This window comes from Trachypithecus francoisi, unplaced genomic scaffold (genome assembly GCF_009764315.1).
Source record: "Trachypithecus francoisi isolate TF-2019V2 unplaced genomic scaffold, Tfra_2.0 Lachesis_group15, whole genome shotgun sequence".
NCBI lineage: Eukaryota > Metazoa > Chordata > Mammalia > Primates > Cercopithecidae > Trachypithecus > Trachypithecus francoisi.
Window position 1 is genome coordinate 114,077,363 of NW_022681460.1, and position 15,507 is coordinate 114,092,869.

Genomic DNA, 15,507 nt, shown 5'->3' on the forward strand with positions numbered 1-15,507 from the left:
GCTCCAGGACAGCCTTCCTGCGCACGCACGTGCCCACCCCTCTCCCCCGAGGACTCCTGCCACCCTGGGAGCCCCACAGCTCCCATAACCCATCCTGGAGACACAGTCTATGCTTCCTATAGAACACAGGGGACACCAGAATGAGAGGGGATGCCGGGGATGTTAGATGACACCTCTGAACGGCAGATGGGAGGTGGAGGGACAGCCAGCTTCCCCCCTTCCCTTTCCCCAGCTCTTGTGAATATTGGGGTTCCCAGGTGGTAGGGGGCCCAGGTGGGTCCCTACAGTTCCCAGGCAGCCAAGGGCCAGTGGGTAATCAGGCCACAGCCCCCTTGTCTGCAGTGGCCTCAGGATTGGGCCAGCAGAGCCAGGTTGTGGGGAGCAGGCGTGGGGCCTCTGGTCCCAGGAGAGAGAAGCAGATGTCATCACTGGCAGGGCCTGGGCAGTGGGCGATCTGAGCCTCTGGCTTCTATCACCTGCCTGATGCCCCTACAGTCCTGCAGAAACGGTCCAGGCTGAGGCTTGGGTGCAGAGCTGGGTGCTGTAGGAAGGGCCCGGCTGAGGCTTGGGTGCAGCGCTGGGTCCTGCAGGAAGGGTCCAGCTGAGGCTTGGGGGCAGTGCTGGGCTGTGTCTCCTTCCCTCTGGGGTGCTTCTTTGCCTGAGTCGCTGGTGGGGGAACACCCATCTCCTTCATCTGGGGTCTATACTGACCTAGAGGGATTTGAACCAAGTGCTGGCTTCGCTGCCTGAGACTGGGTCCTGACTGGTGCAGGTCTGCTGTAAGCCTGGTGGAACGTGCCCCTGCAGACGTCCACAGAAGTGTCCAGGGCTTGCCTGGAGTCTGGTGGTCATGGTGTTACCTCCTGGAAACATGACCCCCAAGCCTCTAGCTGTAGCCCCAGCAGGGAGCAGCTAGAGATGCGGTCAAGAAAGGTACTCCCATCTGGGCTGGGGAGGCAAGACGGGGGTCCAGATAGCAGGTCAGAACCCTGGGTCCATGACACCCTGTACTTGATGGTCCCCTGACTGTGGCCCAATGCCACACCAGACCGAGCAGGTCCCTGAGTCACATTCCCCAGGAGAGGCGGGCGAGTGGGACCTCAGGCCCCTTCCAGGCAGCTTCTGGGAGGACACAGGTCCTCTTGGGAAGGAACAGCCACACAGCTGTGAACTCACACCCACACCAAAAACCCGCTCCTAAGGCCGCTTCTGTCCCAGGAAGACCAGAGGGGCTTTTCCAGTCTATCAGAAGCCAGGGTGGATCACCAATGCCATTTCTCCTTTTGGGGCTGAACAGGGCATTCTGTTCAGCTGAGATCAGAGGCAATGCTCTCTGTTGAGGGTAAGGACGTGGAAAATGAGGAACTGTCCCAGCAGGGCCAGCCTGCCCTGGGATGCAAAGCTCTCGGGAGGACAAGGCGCAGGGAGGCTTGGGCTTGGGACAATGCCAGCTTGGAAACAACGTTGTCAGCCTGGCGTTCTTGGAGGACTCGTCTCCAGCAAAACCCCCACCAGCCGGAGACCAGGGCAGAGCAGCCTGACTCCCGGGGCACCCACTCAGGCCGCCTCTTCCGTGCAGCACTGGGGGAGGGGGACCAGCACCTGGAGACTCCCAGGGCCAGCATCCAGTGCCGAAGGCGGAAGCCATAAGCCCTGCCAGAGTGGGACTCACGGAGAGGAGGGATGGCAGGGGCAGGGACAAAGGGCGGTGCTGTGCAGGGGGAGGAGGTGTCCGTGGGGGAGGAGGTGTCTGTGCACCCCTCTGCTGGGCAGGTGTGGACGCGCCAGGACAGGGTGGCACTCCCTGATCTTTATGAAACTCAGATACTGGAAAACCCATAGGAACACATTTGGGACCCAGGCACACTCAGGACGGAGACATGGGGTTTTCCTCCCCCAGGGCACACGCCAGTGAGACGCAGGGCCTGGGGCCCCTAGGAGTTAAATTGCAGCAGCCCCGCCAAGTCCACACAAAACTGGTAGGGCCTCCCAGCCCCTGGGAACCTGGCAAGCCCCAAAGCACATCCCAGGGCAGCCCAGGGGCAGAGCTGACTTTGCCTGCTAGCTGGACCCTGGGTTCTCCCTGGCTGGGGTGTCAATGTGTGAGCTTTGAGGGACGTGTGGACCTGGCTTTTGGCTGGATGCAGGACGGGCTGGGCCGGTTCTGCGGAGGCGTTGGGTGTCTGTGAAGCTGGCTCTCGGCAGCCCCCTCCCAGCCTCCTCCTTGCCTGCGGGGCTCCGCACACCCCACCCCTAGGAACCCTCATATATTCGGACACCCCTTTCCCCCGCTGCTCTTGGCAGGCCCTGGAATGGGATCCCCACTGTGGGGTGAGGGGCAGTGCAGCCAGGTGGGCAAGGAGACTGGGTGGGTGGCCTCCTACCCAGGCTACCCCATCAAAATCCTACATGCAGCCGCCTCTCGAATTGGGTTCCTGTGAGCAGCACATCCCACCCCTGACCGAGATGCCTTGAGAAGCTGGGTCTCTGCATTTCAGGGGCGGCCCCCAGCCCCAAGATGCCCCTGCACCAGCTTCGGGTGCCCGGGAGGCCTGGCAAAGGGACCAGCTGCTCCTCACTGGCTGTCACTCCCACAGCCATTTTCTCCCTAGAAACTTTCCTCCAACCAGACAGCTCTGCTGGCTCCTGCGGGGCCGCTTTCATCGCTCCCAGCCTGGTTTCATGCCAAGGCCTGAAAGATGCCGTCAGCTTCCCAGCATTGCACAGCCACCCAAAAACCAGCTCTGGGATTTGCCTGGGAGGAAAAGCACAGCCTCAAACTGGGCCTATCCAGACCCGTTTTGCCTACCAAGGAGGCCCTCCAGGAAGGAAGACGAGGAGCTCACTTCCCGGACACCATGACGGGATTTGTGAAGGATACGGGTGTTTCCATTCCGACTGAAGCTTGCTGATGCCTCCTGGCATGACGGGCTGCCCCTGCCGCTCGGGGTCTGGGTGGGCTCACGGCTGCCCTCCTTGCTGCCCCACGTGGAGGGTACTGGGGTGAGGCCGGCCACTGCATGTCACAAGTGGCACAGCCCGATCCTGCCTTTGCTGGACACCTTCACCCCGGGAGCCCCAGGCTCACGCAAAGCCACACACAAAAGGTAGCCCACGTCGATAAAAAGCACTTTGTTTAATTTTATTAAATCGATCTGTACAAAAGTTAGCATGGTTTGGTCAGAAAGGAGTGAAGGCAGCAGGCGAGTGAAGGTGTGTCCTCCCCACGCGGTACCCAGTGACACGCTGCATAAAACAGGTCTGTGGTGGCTCCCCACCCCCACCCCCACCCCCAAACAGAAGCAGAGACTTTTTTTTTCCTACAAAAAAGCAGGAAAAGTAGAAAAAGTAAAAAGAAGCAACTTCTCGGATGTATTTAAATCTACCCAGTTTAAAGGCACAGGTTTCCGTGAAGCAGGTGCTATCATGTGCTCTGTGCTCAGCACACAGGGGAAACGGTGCAGGTAAATCAGATATTATTCACCTAGAACTAAGGCCCTAATGACGGTTAGTGGAGAAGGTTTAGTTTCACAGCTTGGTAGGTGGCACTGGTGCCTGTGAGCCAAGATCAGTTCTGAAGGCACCACTTACCAGGAATTCCTGTGTCCTATCATGTGGCACAGTCGTGGGCAGGGACCCAGGAATTCCTGTATCCTATGTGTCCTACCATATGGCACAGTCAGGGGAGAGACGGAGTCCTGCTTCCCAAACCCCAAACTGACACTGGGTGCTGGGGCACCCCAACCTGATCAGAGATGCCACAAGGCAAGTCCCTTCTCCTCCCTCTGGTTTTCGGCTGCCAAGCTCGAGGCATGAGGGGCCCAGTCCTCCCAGGGACCTTGGGCCCTCTGGGCCCTCCAGGGCGGCCTCCCAAAAGCTGAGCAATGTGATGCCAGCCAACACCTGCAACCCTACCTCCTGCCTGCCCTCAAGGAAAGCTTCCCAGCTTCCATTTTGTCTTAAATTCTATTCTTTGCCTGAATTACCTCAATTAAAGGTAAAATAGAACATAAATATATCTTTAACAACTTTCAAAAGAAACACATTTAAGCTTCAAAAATAAGAATTATCAAAAACATAACAATAAAAAAGATATGTGTTAATCACAGCCAGACCTTATGTGGGTGCACTCTGCCAGCAAGGAGACGCCTCAGATCTGACAGGTGGGTCCCAGAGATGCTCAAGCAGGTGCGTCCCTGGAGGGTCTGTTGACAGACACCCTGGACAGCCCATGCAGCCATCGTCGAGGGAATGTGGCCATGTGTGCAGGGGTTCTCAGCACTGAGGCCGGCCTGGACCTCAGAGTACCCTGCAAGGCCCCTGCCACCCCCTCCTTTGGTCCTTGGGCTGTGCTGCCGTTTCTCCTCTACCGAGATGCAAAGTGAAGGTGCTGGTGCCGCCAGTCCTCCCAGAAGGGGGACCAAATGGCAGCCCTTCTTTGTGGAATAATCCTGCCACCTCAAAAAGAGAGAGAAAAGGGAGATGGAGCTCATCCATCAGCGGAGGTGTGGCCATCTGGAGGCCGAGGGCCACGGGAGGCAAGCACATTTCCCTGCAGACTTCAGCAGGCACTTGACGGAGCTCAGCCACTGCGCCCGCCTGCCCTGGCCATACACACTGGGAGGCCTCAGAGGCTAGTCCATCCGGGCTGGGACAAGGCTGTCCCCCCAGTGCTGAGTCCTTCCCCATGGCCAGGCCCTCAGGGCCTGGTCAGGGTGGTGTACACCGGCTGGTCCCAGTGACTGGTGGGGCTGTGGGAGGGCGGCAGGGCCAGGCTGTTGAGCAGGGGCGAGGCATAGGGCCGGCGCGGCGAGTGGAAGCAGGGGTACTGGTAGAGGCCGGGCGCATAGCCAGGGTAGGCTCCGTAGTAGCTGGAGGCCTGCAGGTCGCCGTAGTCGCCCTGTGTGCCGGTGAAGGGGCCAGTGGGGGCAGCCGGGGCAGCGCTGGCCTGGCCGCTGCAGGAACCGTAGTCGGGCGAGCCTCGGGGCTGGTCACCGTAGTGGCCGGGGCTCGGCTGCTCCGTCTTGATGTGCGGCCGCGGGGGACCCGTCTCGGTGGGCGACGTGGAGGCTGATGGGGCACTCTTGTGGGCCCACACAGGGGACGCCCCGGCGTGGAAGTAGGCGCCCCCGTAGGCCTGGCCGGGCTCGGGTGGGGCGGGGCCGCCCAGGGGCAGGTACTGGTCGAACTCGTGGACGTCGAAGGCATCCATGGTGCCCATGACCTCGCTGCTGAGCTCCGAGATGTCCACGTTGCTGAAGTCGATGTTCTGGCGCCCGCTGTCTGCCGGCCGGCGTCCCTCCAGCTTCAGCTCCGGCTTGGCGCCCGCCTGCTGCAACTCCGTCTTGGGGGTGGTGGGTGGGGTGGGCGGCCCGTGGGTCTGCCCTGGGGACAGGAGAGCAGGCTTCAGGGATGAATGCCGCTTCTGTGGGGCGGGTGGGGCCGGCCAGGCTGGAAGGGGAGGGACACCCGCGCTAACTGCCAGGGGGGATCAACGGCTTTTTGTTTCTTTACATTTCCCAGAAATTCCAGCAAAGTCAGACCTAGACCTCACTCCTCGGCCGAGAAAATTCCATGAAGCGCTGTGCTATGGGAAGACCTGAGGCCCCTCCCAGAGACCAAGGTTGGGGGAAAAAGCCGACAGACCCAGCCTGGCCAGAGCTGGCGTTTACAGGGCGCTGGGGGACCACACAGACCCTGTTCCTCCCCGGGCCAGCCAAGCACTCTGAGGCTGGCGGGCGTCAGCCAGCCTGACCGAGGCCCCGGCAGGACTCCACCCTGTCAGTCTGGCCCTGAAGCCGGGGCTGCTGAGCACCGTGTGGGCAGCGGCTCGGTGTGGGAAGAGGAGCCCGCATTCGACTGAGTCCTGCTGCAAAAAACACCACCTCTCGGGGTCCCTGCCAAGCGAAGCTATCAGCCCCTCAGCACTCGAGGCGCCTAAGCAGGTCCCTTGCGCACCAAAAACAGAGGTGGCCGGGGCCTTGGGAGCTTTTTCAGGGGACCCGGGGAAGGCCTGGTTCTCTCCAGGGCGCCTGCCCCCCTCCACCATCGTGCACCTATCTCAGCCAGAAACCCCACGGCTGCCTCCTGCACCGGGGACCCCCAGATATGCCGGGGGGTCTGGAGCCCACCTGTGTGGTCGCCGTGGTGGTGCGCATCTCCAAGCCCTGCTTCAGCCTTGTACACGGCGCCGCCGCCAGTGTGGGGTCCCAGCTCGGCACCGGAATCCGAGTCGCTCTGGCCGGCCTTCGCGCTCTTCCTGCGCCGTGGCTGGTACTTGTAGTCGGGGTGGTCCTTCTTGTGCTGCACGCGAAGCCGCTCTGCCTCCTCCACGAAGGGCCGCTTCTCGCTCTCGCTCAGCAAGCTGCAGCACAGGGCAGAGGCAGGGATGGCCAGGGCACCCACTGTGCCCTTGGCATGGGCACACACCACGGGGGGGGACTGGCAGCAGAGGCCACAGCCGGGAGGCTCTGACCACAGAAACCCTCCTGCCGCAGGCGCCATGGCCTCCTGTGGCACCAGGGAGCAAAGCCCCTTTGGGAGAACCGGCTGGCGGGAGCCCGCGGCGCCTGTTTGGGGAGGTTGGTATGCTTATGACAGTCAAAGAACAAGGCCCACACTTCCCATCCTTTCTCCTTCTACTTCCCCCTATTCCGGGCCTGCTGTTCCCTCCCTCTGGGGCTTTCTAAGGGAGGCGGGGGAGGCGGGCAGGACCCAGCCGGCGGCGGTGGACAAAAGCGAGGCTTCCCGGGAACAGTGCCGGCCTCCAGCGGGCAGCTGGGCTGCTGTCCCTCCATTCCCAGACACCCAGAAGCCCGGGTAGGGCCCAGGCGCCCGTCCTCACTGAGCCTCAGGACACATTCCCTGGGACTCTTTCGAGGCTCACCTCCAACCGCCTGTGCGGCAGGACTTGGGGGAGCAGGGGTCTGCAATCTACAGCGCCCCATGGCTGCGCCCTAGATCCAGACAGAAGACAGGAGGTGCAGATATGCAAGCTCCAAGCTCCCATTTTCCAGGTGAGGAGCAGGATACAAGAACTAGAGCCCCAAACCAAGAGAACTATTTTAAACTCAACACTTGGTGAGGGCTGCCTGTCCTGAGCAACAAGTTCTTCACACTGCAGTCCTAATTTCTGGAAAACTGACCAGCTCTACCACGCCAAGGCGTGCACACGACACACCCCATCATCTCCACTTCTGCCCTCCTTGCTTCGGACAGAGTGGCCAGGAGAGAGAGAAGCTGCAGGGAGGGTACTCGCAGGCAAACCTGATGCCCACCCACACGCCTGCCCCACTCCCTCCCCATGGGTGGTCCAGGAGCCAGAGGAGCTAAGCCCTTTCTAAGGCGGGGGCACCTCCAGAGAGCCGCATGCAGCTTGCTCTCGTGCCGGGTGGGCCTCCCGGGGCTGGGGCCACTGGCAGTAGCTGGAGGGTACCTCGGGGTGCCAGCCATGGCCCTCCTCAGGGTGTTCCCCGCCAGCAGAACTGGCTCCAGAGCGCACCCGCCACGAGGGTGGATACCCCAGGCGCTGCCCTCCACGGACCTCGACTCCCATACCTGGCGCTGGAACCCGACTGGCCAGAGGGTGTTTTTCCACGGGGATCCGCCCTGACACCCGCCCCAGGTGCAGAGCCTGGAGCCTGCGTGTGGCCGCCACCTCCGGCCCCCGCTCGCAGTCCGAGACCAGGGGCCGCCAGGGTTCCGAATTCCGCCCCCGGCGCGCCGGTACTCACCGCCACAGCTTGCCCAGCGTCTTGCTGAGCTCGGCATTGTGCAGGTGCGGGTACTGGTCGGCCAGCTTGCGGCGCGCCGCTTGCGCCCACACCATGAAAGCATTCATGGGCCGCTTCACGTGCGGCTTGGCTTTGAGCGCGCCGCCACCACAGCCGCGCACCGGCATGGGCACCAGGCTCCAGTCGTAGCCCTTGAGCACCTGCGACACGGCGTCGCGGATGCAGGCCGGGAAGCGCTCGTCTGCCGCCTCCGCCGCGTCGCCCCGGGCGCCCCCCACCGCGCCCCCCGCGCGGCCCAGGCCCTCGGAGCCGGCGGGAGACGGTGGTGCGTCCGAGTCCGAGTCCTCCACGTGCGACATGGAGCTGACGGTGCCGGACGGGCTGCAGGGCGGCTGGGAGCGGGCTTCGCTCATGTCCAGCATCGGGGCCGCGCGCGGAGGGGCGCGCACCGGGGACGCGCACCGGGGCCGGCGCCCGGGGCTGCCCTGCGGCCGCTCCGGGACCCGAGGTCGCCGCGCGGTAGCCCCGACCCTCGCCCCTGCCGCCGCCGCCGCCGAGGCTCGGTTCCCGCTCGGGGACCCGCAACAAGTTTCTTTAAGCGGCGGCCCCGCGGCCCCGCCCCGCGCCCGGCTGCCCATTGGCGGAGCGCGCCCCGATCCCCCGGAGGCGGAGCCCGGCCGCCCCCGCCCCCCACCCATAAAGAAGGCTCCGCCGCTCTTGCCGCGCCCCCGCCCGCCCCGCCCGGCGCCGCACCACGTGGGCCCGGCGCCCCACGCCTGGAGCTCCCCTCTCCGGAGCCCGGGGAAGGGAAGTAGGGCAGGGAGGCCGGGGTGGGGGGTCTCCGGCGCTCCCTCTCCTCTGCGGGCGCCGCGCGGCTCCTAGGAGTCCGCCCCCTGTCCCGAGGCTCAGCTAGGAAGCGGGTCCTCGGGCCCCTCCCCCGACACACACACACACACACACACTCACTCTCAGCCCGTCTCGCACCCGAGGTCTCGCCCGCAGACCGGTGGCGCGGGGTCAGCTGCTGCCTGCGGTCCAGGCAGGGTCGGTTCCGCCGCGCAACGCCCAAGCCCAGCTCGTCCAGAGTCTGCGGGCAGCGCACGTCCAGGTAACGCGCGCCGAGGGGCCGCGGCCCGGAGCTGGGGGACCCGGGGCCGCCCTCCCCATACGGGTGCGAGCGTGGAGAGCGCGGGCGGGGGCGCGGTCCCGGGGGCCGGGCAGTTGGAGGGGCGGGAGTGCTGGGCGGGGCCTGCGCTGAACCCGGCGCTAAGTCCCTGGGGCCGCCGGGCGGATGGCGTGGCCGGACGCGGGGGCCCCGGGCCTTCCGGGCGTGACCCAGGGCTCGGGGGCGGGGAGGCCTCTCCGGCGGGGCGGCCCTGGGTGGTCCGGCAGAGGCGGAGGCCGCTCCGAGCCTGTGAGCCCTGGGCGCCTGCGGAGGCGGGGAGAGGACGGGGTGTGCTGCCCTGGTGGGGACCGCGGGGTCGGAGAGGGGACATTGCCCTCCGAGGCGAGCGCCCAGCCGCGGCTCCGGGTCCCCGCCCAAGGCCGCCCCCGCTAGGTGGCCTCGGCCCGGCCGTCCCCGAGGGTGGCTCGGATACTTTCGACCAGCGCGCTGGAGATGACGGGGCTGCGCCATTTCGGGTCAGGCAGCCAACGCGGAACACGCGCGTCTCCGAGCTTGCGGCCCGCGAAAGCCGAGTGACCGACCGCGCCGGTGCCCCTAAAGCGCCCACGCCCGGGCCGGTGGCCGCCGCAGCCCCTGAGCCTCGCGGTCTCCCCGGCCCGGCCGGCAGAAGGAGCTGGTCCGTTACCAGAAAAGTCCAGATGCAAAGTCGGGGGTCGCGCTGCCGCTTCATGCCCGCGCACCGCACCCACCTGGGGCCGCCACCGACCGCGCAGGACTCGCCTCCTACCCCCACTCTGGCCTGGCCGAGAACTGGTGCTCCCCCGGCCGCAGACCCCGGGGCCGCTGTTGCTTTGCATTGGGAACAACCCGAGCCAGGCGCGGAGCTGAGGGGGCCAGGCCTTCGGAGGAAGTGTTGACCTCCGGGCTGAAGAGCAAGAGCCGTGCCACCTGCCGGGAGGGGAGTCTCATCTCTGCAGCCTCCCTTGGCCAGGTCAGAGGAAGCAGCTTTGGGAAGGCGGACTGCGCGCTGGGAGACTCCACGCATCGTAGGTGGGAAACTGGCTGCCAGCCTGGCCTGCCCTCTCTTCTCCGCCCCACCGTCTCGCTTGGCTCTGGCACCTGCCTGGGAAGACCCACACCTCCGTCTGCAGTGCACGTTCTCTCTGGAGGCCCTGCCCCCTGCTCGGGGTCCCTCATCCTTCCTTGGCCCTCAGAGAATGGCCTGGGGCGCTCACGGAACTCATCTGTTTCGCCTGGGATGCAGGCAGGCGGAAGTGGGGGTTCAAGTGGAGGCATTGAGGGTGGGCGGCCCGGCCCAAACTGTGCCACCTTCCACCCCCTGCCCCTGGGAGAGCAGACACCGTTCACTCGGGCTCACAGTGCTATCCGGGTGAGGACCTCCGTGGGGAGCTCCTCTTTGCCAAAGAAAAGCAAAGTTGCATTAGGTCTGCGAGCAGGCAGGGCGGCCTCTTCCCGGCTTCCCACCCACCACGGAGGCCTCGGGTCCCTGGGACAGAGGTGGGGGACTCCAGCGCCCCTGGAGGAAGGGAGACTGAGGTGGGGAGGCGTCCAGGGCCTGATTCGGGGGCACGGTGGTCTGTGCAACCGAGACCCTGCCCTGGGTTCCACCAGCACCTGCTCCTTTCCGCAGGTTGTAGTGACCACCAGGGGAGGTGCCAGGCGTGCAGGCTGCCACGGGAGGGGTGGGGAGGTGGGGAGTCGCTGGGGTGGGAGGGGGGGACCTAGGCCAGCCAGCTGAGGATGTGTTGCTGCACTCCCGGGAGGGCAGTATATGTGGGTGAGGGTCCCCATACAGGGTGGCGCCCAGAAGCATCCCTTAGTCCCCAGGAAAATGCCCTTGTCCTCCGCAGGTGTGAGCCACTAGGACTGACTGGACCCCAGAATGGGGCTTTCAGAGAGGGAGGTGTCAAGTGGTTTGAGTGTCGCCAGGTATTAAGCACTTGCTGTGTGCCAGGCAGTTTCCCACACAGGACGGAGCCGGACCACCCTCACAGCCCCTGTCCCGCAGATGCTGGCCTTGTGGAGGGAGGTGGGCAGCTAGCCCCAAAAGCACCTCTCAGAGGCGGGGACTTCAGGAAGGATGGTCTGGTAAAGCATCTTTGGTGTCATTTAAGCTGAGCCCTAAAGCTTCTGACCTGCAGGGAGAGGCCAGCGTTTTCCCTGGGGAAGCTAGAACAGAGTGTCTGATGATAAGAGAGGGACCCAGGGGTGGAGGGGCAGCCATCAGAGCCACCTCTGAGTGCATCTGATGGGCCCATGTCCTCATCCGGGGGGGACCTGCACCCACTCCTCCCCTGTCTCCCATCCCTGCCCCAGCCCTTCAGCTGGGGATGGCTCTGCCCTGTCTGCATGGCCCCGCCCACCCTGACCTCACCACCTGCTAGTGGGCCTTGCAGTTTCAAGGGGAGGATCTGATGGGGGAACCTGGACCAGGGCTGTCCCCTGGCCATGAGTGCCGGGCATGGAGAGCTGGTGTCGACGACATTTGTAGCTCCACATGCCCTGGCCTGGGTGCCAAGGGCAGCTGCAGAGAAGAATCTGGGTGGGCAGGCTCTCCTGCCCATGAGATGGGGCAGGGATGGCCTGGGGGACGCTTCCAGACGAGAGATGACCCCACCCCATCCGTGGCTCGTAGGGATGGTGACCCCGGAGGCGCCTGTGTTCATGTGTATATGTGCTTGGTGTATGAGTGAGGATATGTGTGTGTGGTGTGTGTGTTTGTATGGCATGTAATGTGTGGTATGGGTATGGGATGTATGTATGGGGTGCATATATGGTATGTGTGGTGCATGTATAGTGTGTGTGGTGTGTGTGTATGGTGGTGTGTGCTGTGTGGTGTGCATGTGTATGATGTGTGTGGTGTATATGATATATGTGTGTGGAGTGTGCATGTGGTATGTATATGGTGTATATGATATATGTGTGTGTGGTGTGCATGTGTATGATGTGTGTGGTGTATATGATATATGTGTGTGGAGTGTGCATGTGGTATGTACGTGGTGTATATGATATATGTGTGTGTGGTGTGCGTGTGTATGATGTGTGTGGTGTATATGATATATGTGTGGAGTGTGCATGTGGTATGTATATGGTGTATGCTGTGTGTGTGATGTGCATGTATGTGATGTGTGTATGGAGTGTGTGGTGTATGTGATGTGCATGTGTGTGATATGTGTGGTGTATGTGTGAAGGGTGTGTGTATGGTGTGTGGTATGTGGTGTGTGTGTATGATGTGTGTGGTGTGTGTGTGCAGGGTGTGTATGTATGGTGTGCAGTGTGTGTATGGTATGTGTGGTGTGTGTGTATGGTGTGTGGTGTGTGTGGTGTGCACATGTATGATTTGTGTATGGGGTGCGGTGTATGTGTTGTGTGTGGTGTATGTGTGCAGGGTGTGTATGTATGGTGTGTGGTGTGTGTGTGCATGTGTATGATGAATGTGGTGGGTGTGTGTATGGTGTGGTGTGTGTGGTGTACACATGTATTTGTGTATGGGGTGCGGTGTATGTGTTGTGTGTGGTGTATGTGTGCAGGGTGTGTATGTATGGTGTGTGTGTGTGTGTGTGTGCATGTGTATGATGAATGTGGTGTGTGTATGGTGTGTGGTGTGTGTGGTGTACACATGTATTTGTGTATGGGGTGCGGTGTATGTGTTGTGTGTGGTGTATGTGTGCAGGGTGTGTATGTATGGTGTGTGGTGTGTGTGTGCATGTGTATGATGAATGTGGTGTGTGTGTATGGTGTGTGGTGTGTGTGGTGTGCACATGTATTTGTGTATGGGGTGCGGTGTATGTGTTGTGTGTGGTGTATGTGTGCAGGGTGTGTATGTATGGTGTGTGGTGTGTGTGTGCATGTGTATGATGAATGTGGTGTGTGTGTATGGTGTGTGGTGTGTGTGGTGTGCACATGTATTTGTGTATGGGGTGCGGTGTATGTGTTGTGTGTGGTGTATGTGTGCAGGGTGTGTGGTATGGTGTGTGGTGTGTGTGTGCATGTGTATGATGAATGTGGTGTGTGTGTATGGTGTGTGGTGTGTGTGGTGTGCACATGTATTGTGTATGGGGTGCGGTGTATGTGTTGTGTGTGGTGTATGTGTGCAGGGTGTGTGGTATGGTGTGTGGTGTGTGTGTGCATGTGTATGATGAATGTGGTGTGTGTGTATGGTGTGTGGTGTGTGTGGTGTGCACATGTATTGTGTATGGGGTGCGGTGTATGTGTTGTGTGTGGTGTATGTGTGCAGGTGTGTGTGTATGGTGTGTGGTGTGTGTGTGCATGTGTATGATGAATGTGGTGTGTGTGTATGGTGTGTGGTGTGTGTGGTGTGCACATGTATTTGTGTATGGGGTGCGGTGTATGTGTTGTGTGTGGTGTATGTGTGCAGGGTGTGTGTGTATGGTGTGTGGTGTGTGTGTGCATGTGTATGATGAATGTGGTGTGTGTGTATGGTGTGTGGTGTGTGTGGTGTGCACATGTATTTGTGTATGGGGTGCGGTGTATGTGTTGTGTGTGGTGTATGTGTGCAGGGTGTGTGTGTATGGTGTGTGGTGTGTGTGATGTGTATGATGTGTGTGTGTGGTGTGTGTGTTGGGCCCAGGGCCCAAGGAGAAAGCAGGGCTGCCCAGGAAAATGCCACCCTGGAGAGGCCCCTATCCCTCCCTGCCTGTCCTCCCTGTCCCCCTCCGTCCCTCCCTGCCCATCCTCCCCTGTCCCCCACCATCCACCTCCCACCCGTCCCTCCTCCTGCGGCAGCCCGCCCATCTTTTGTGCTGTGTGAGAAGCACAGGGAGGGCTGGGCGGGCGTGAACCCGCTGGCAACCAGTGTGTGCACAGCCCTGGCCCGGGCCTCCCAGCCCCTGCATCCCCAGCACCCGTGGGGCAGTTGGCAGCGTCCTGGCACAGCCTGGGAGATTAATTGGTGCTTTTAATGACGGCTGGTCTGGCGAGACTACAGTGACTACAGGCTGGGCCGGCACAGGCTGTGAACAGAGGCTGGGAAAGGCCCCACCCCCGGATAGGTCTCCAGGGGAGAGGAGAGTTCGCAGGACCCCTCTCAAAACCCCCTTCGGGAGTCAGCTTCCTGGCCGTGCACACTTGGAGCTCTGGGCTGGGTTGCAGCTCCCTGTGCTTCACTGTCTCGGGTGCTGACAGTGCCAGCTGGGACACGAGTTCTGGTTTGGGTCAAGGCTGGCCTGTTGGCCGGGGTGGCATCTGCCTGAGAACTGGCCTTGTCTGTGCCTTAAGCTTCCCGGCGCTCACAGAGCAGTGGAAAACCACTCAGTGAGCCTTTCTTGGCACCCTGCAGGAGCAGTGCTTTCTGGGCCCTCTGTGGCCAGAGCTGGCCCCGCTGCAGCTCACTTCTGCCTGCAGCCCAGACATCCTCCTGGTCCTCCTGATGCCCCTGGCCCCCACGGAGGACGAGCGTCTCCAGCCCAGCCCTCCCCATCTCCACCTCCTGCCCCCCCACACACTGGGAGCCTCCTGATCCGTGAACCCGTGCTGGCGGGAGTAGTTACTGACTGCTGAGGACCCCTGCCCGGGCTGTTCTCATGTGGAAAGGATTCGGGGAGCGGGCGATGCTTAGCTCAAAGGATGGAGACCAGCGCTGCCCTCTCCCCAGCGACAGGTGCACACCCAGATCACGGATGTATCGGGAACAGCTGTGACTCCTGCTGCTGAGCGTCTGTCACTCCAGGCTGGGAGCGGGTCCCCAAGCTTCCGGCTGGGCCCATCCGTCTCCCCTCTCAGTGGCGGGTGGGGGGAGCGCCAACAGCACGCATTTGCTCTCCGCACTTCTCATCTGACAGTGGGCAGAGGGTCCTTCTGCAGCCCTGAAACATCCCCGGGCAGGAACCCTGGGGCTCCAAGCAGCCAGGGAGAGGTGAGCACCAAGGACCTCCCAGCGGGCGTCATCTCCTGCCGAGGGAGGCCAAGCCTAGGGGTGGTGTCTGTGACTTGGAGTCAACACTTTCGTTGGTGGCAGTAAATGCTGTCCCTAACCCTGCAGTATAGATGTGGGTTTCTGTGCCCCGTACGGGAGGGTGCTATCTGACGCCAGACACCCAGACTACAGATCGCAGCCCCATTCCTGGTCCTCGCGCCACTGAACCCCAGACCCCAGCCTCATTCTAGGCCCTCATCCCCTAGATCCAGGGACCCCAGCCCCATTTCAGCCCTTGGGCCCTTGTAGGGTGCCAGGCCCTGGCTCCCCTGGGCCCCAGCCCCCAGCCCATCCCTGGCCCAGGCACCAGGGGGGCCGAGGTCCTCTGAGAAGGAACGTGGGGTCTGGGGGGCTCTCTCAGCCCATCGGCAGGAGAGGACTGACTCCAGAAAAATCAGCCTTTGTGCCCTCTTAGGCTGCCAAGACCTGTGACCGTCCTTCCACACTCAACCTTGAGATTTCATGAGACTCCTTGCCCGGAATGTCCACGTTTGAAACCTCCCAACACTGAGCCCCATTTCAAGTATAACCAGGAGGGAAAATGGTGCTTGAAATAAGCATGCCGCAAAGGAAAAGCTGCTTTCTCGAAAAGGGCTCTGGTCGCTCAGGTCCTGACCTCCCCGGCCAGGATGGAACGTTCCAGAGACCCATTAGTGCCAAAGGCAAATTAAAACACACCCTGTAAAAATGTC

At 62.0% G+C, this 15,507-nt stretch overlaps 1 protein-coding gene and 1 long non-coding RNA gene across 3 annotated transcripts; one reads left to right on the top strand and one right to left on the bottom strand.

Moving 5' to 3' along the window:
- Window positions 1–3,380: 3,380 nt before the first annotated feature.
- On the bottom strand, window positions 3,381–10,208 carry SOX8 (SRY-box transcription factor 8). 2 transcript variants are annotated; one of them, XM_033236315.1, is made up of 3 exons: window positions 8,718–10,208; window positions 6,132–6,364; window positions 3,381–5,385 (listed from the first exon to the last, which is right to left on the bottom strand). In XM_033236315.1, the coding sequence occupies exons 1-3, from the start codon at window positions 9,902–9,904 to the stop codon at window positions 4,700–4,702; spliced, it is 2,106 nt and encodes a 701-aa protein (XP_033092206.1). In that variant the 5' UTR covers window positions 9,905–10,208; the 3' UTR covers window positions 3,381–4,699. The 2 variants fall into 2 exon arrangements, with proteins under 2 accessions (XP_033092206.1, XP_033092207.1); XM_033236316.1 differs by lacking the exon at window positions 8,718–10,208 and adding an exon at window positions 7,734–8,482 and having other exon boundaries at window positions 3,385–5,385.
- LOC117097875 lies at window positions 8,727–15,507 on the top strand. The gene is made up of 5 exons (XR_004443089.1): window positions 8,727–8,841; window positions 9,851–10,249; window positions 10,731–10,968; window positions 14,180–14,755; window positions 15,231–15,507. It is a non-coding gene; the product is annotated as an uncharacterized LOC117097875 (long non-coding RNA).

Coding starts and splice junctions, on each gene's coding strand:
- SOX8 (XM_033236315.1), bottom strand. CDS start 9,904: ATGCGTGGAGTCTCCCAGCGCGCAGTCCGCCTTCCCAAAGCTGCTTCC. Junction 6,365..8,717: donor GTCTGCGGGCGAGACCTCGG/GTGCGAGACGGG, acceptor CCTGTGCTGCAG/CTTGCTGAGCGAGAGCGAGA. Junction 5,386..6,131: donor CCACCACGGCGACCACACAG/GTGGGCTCCAGA, acceptor TCCTGTCCCCAG/GGCAGACCCACGGGCCGCCC.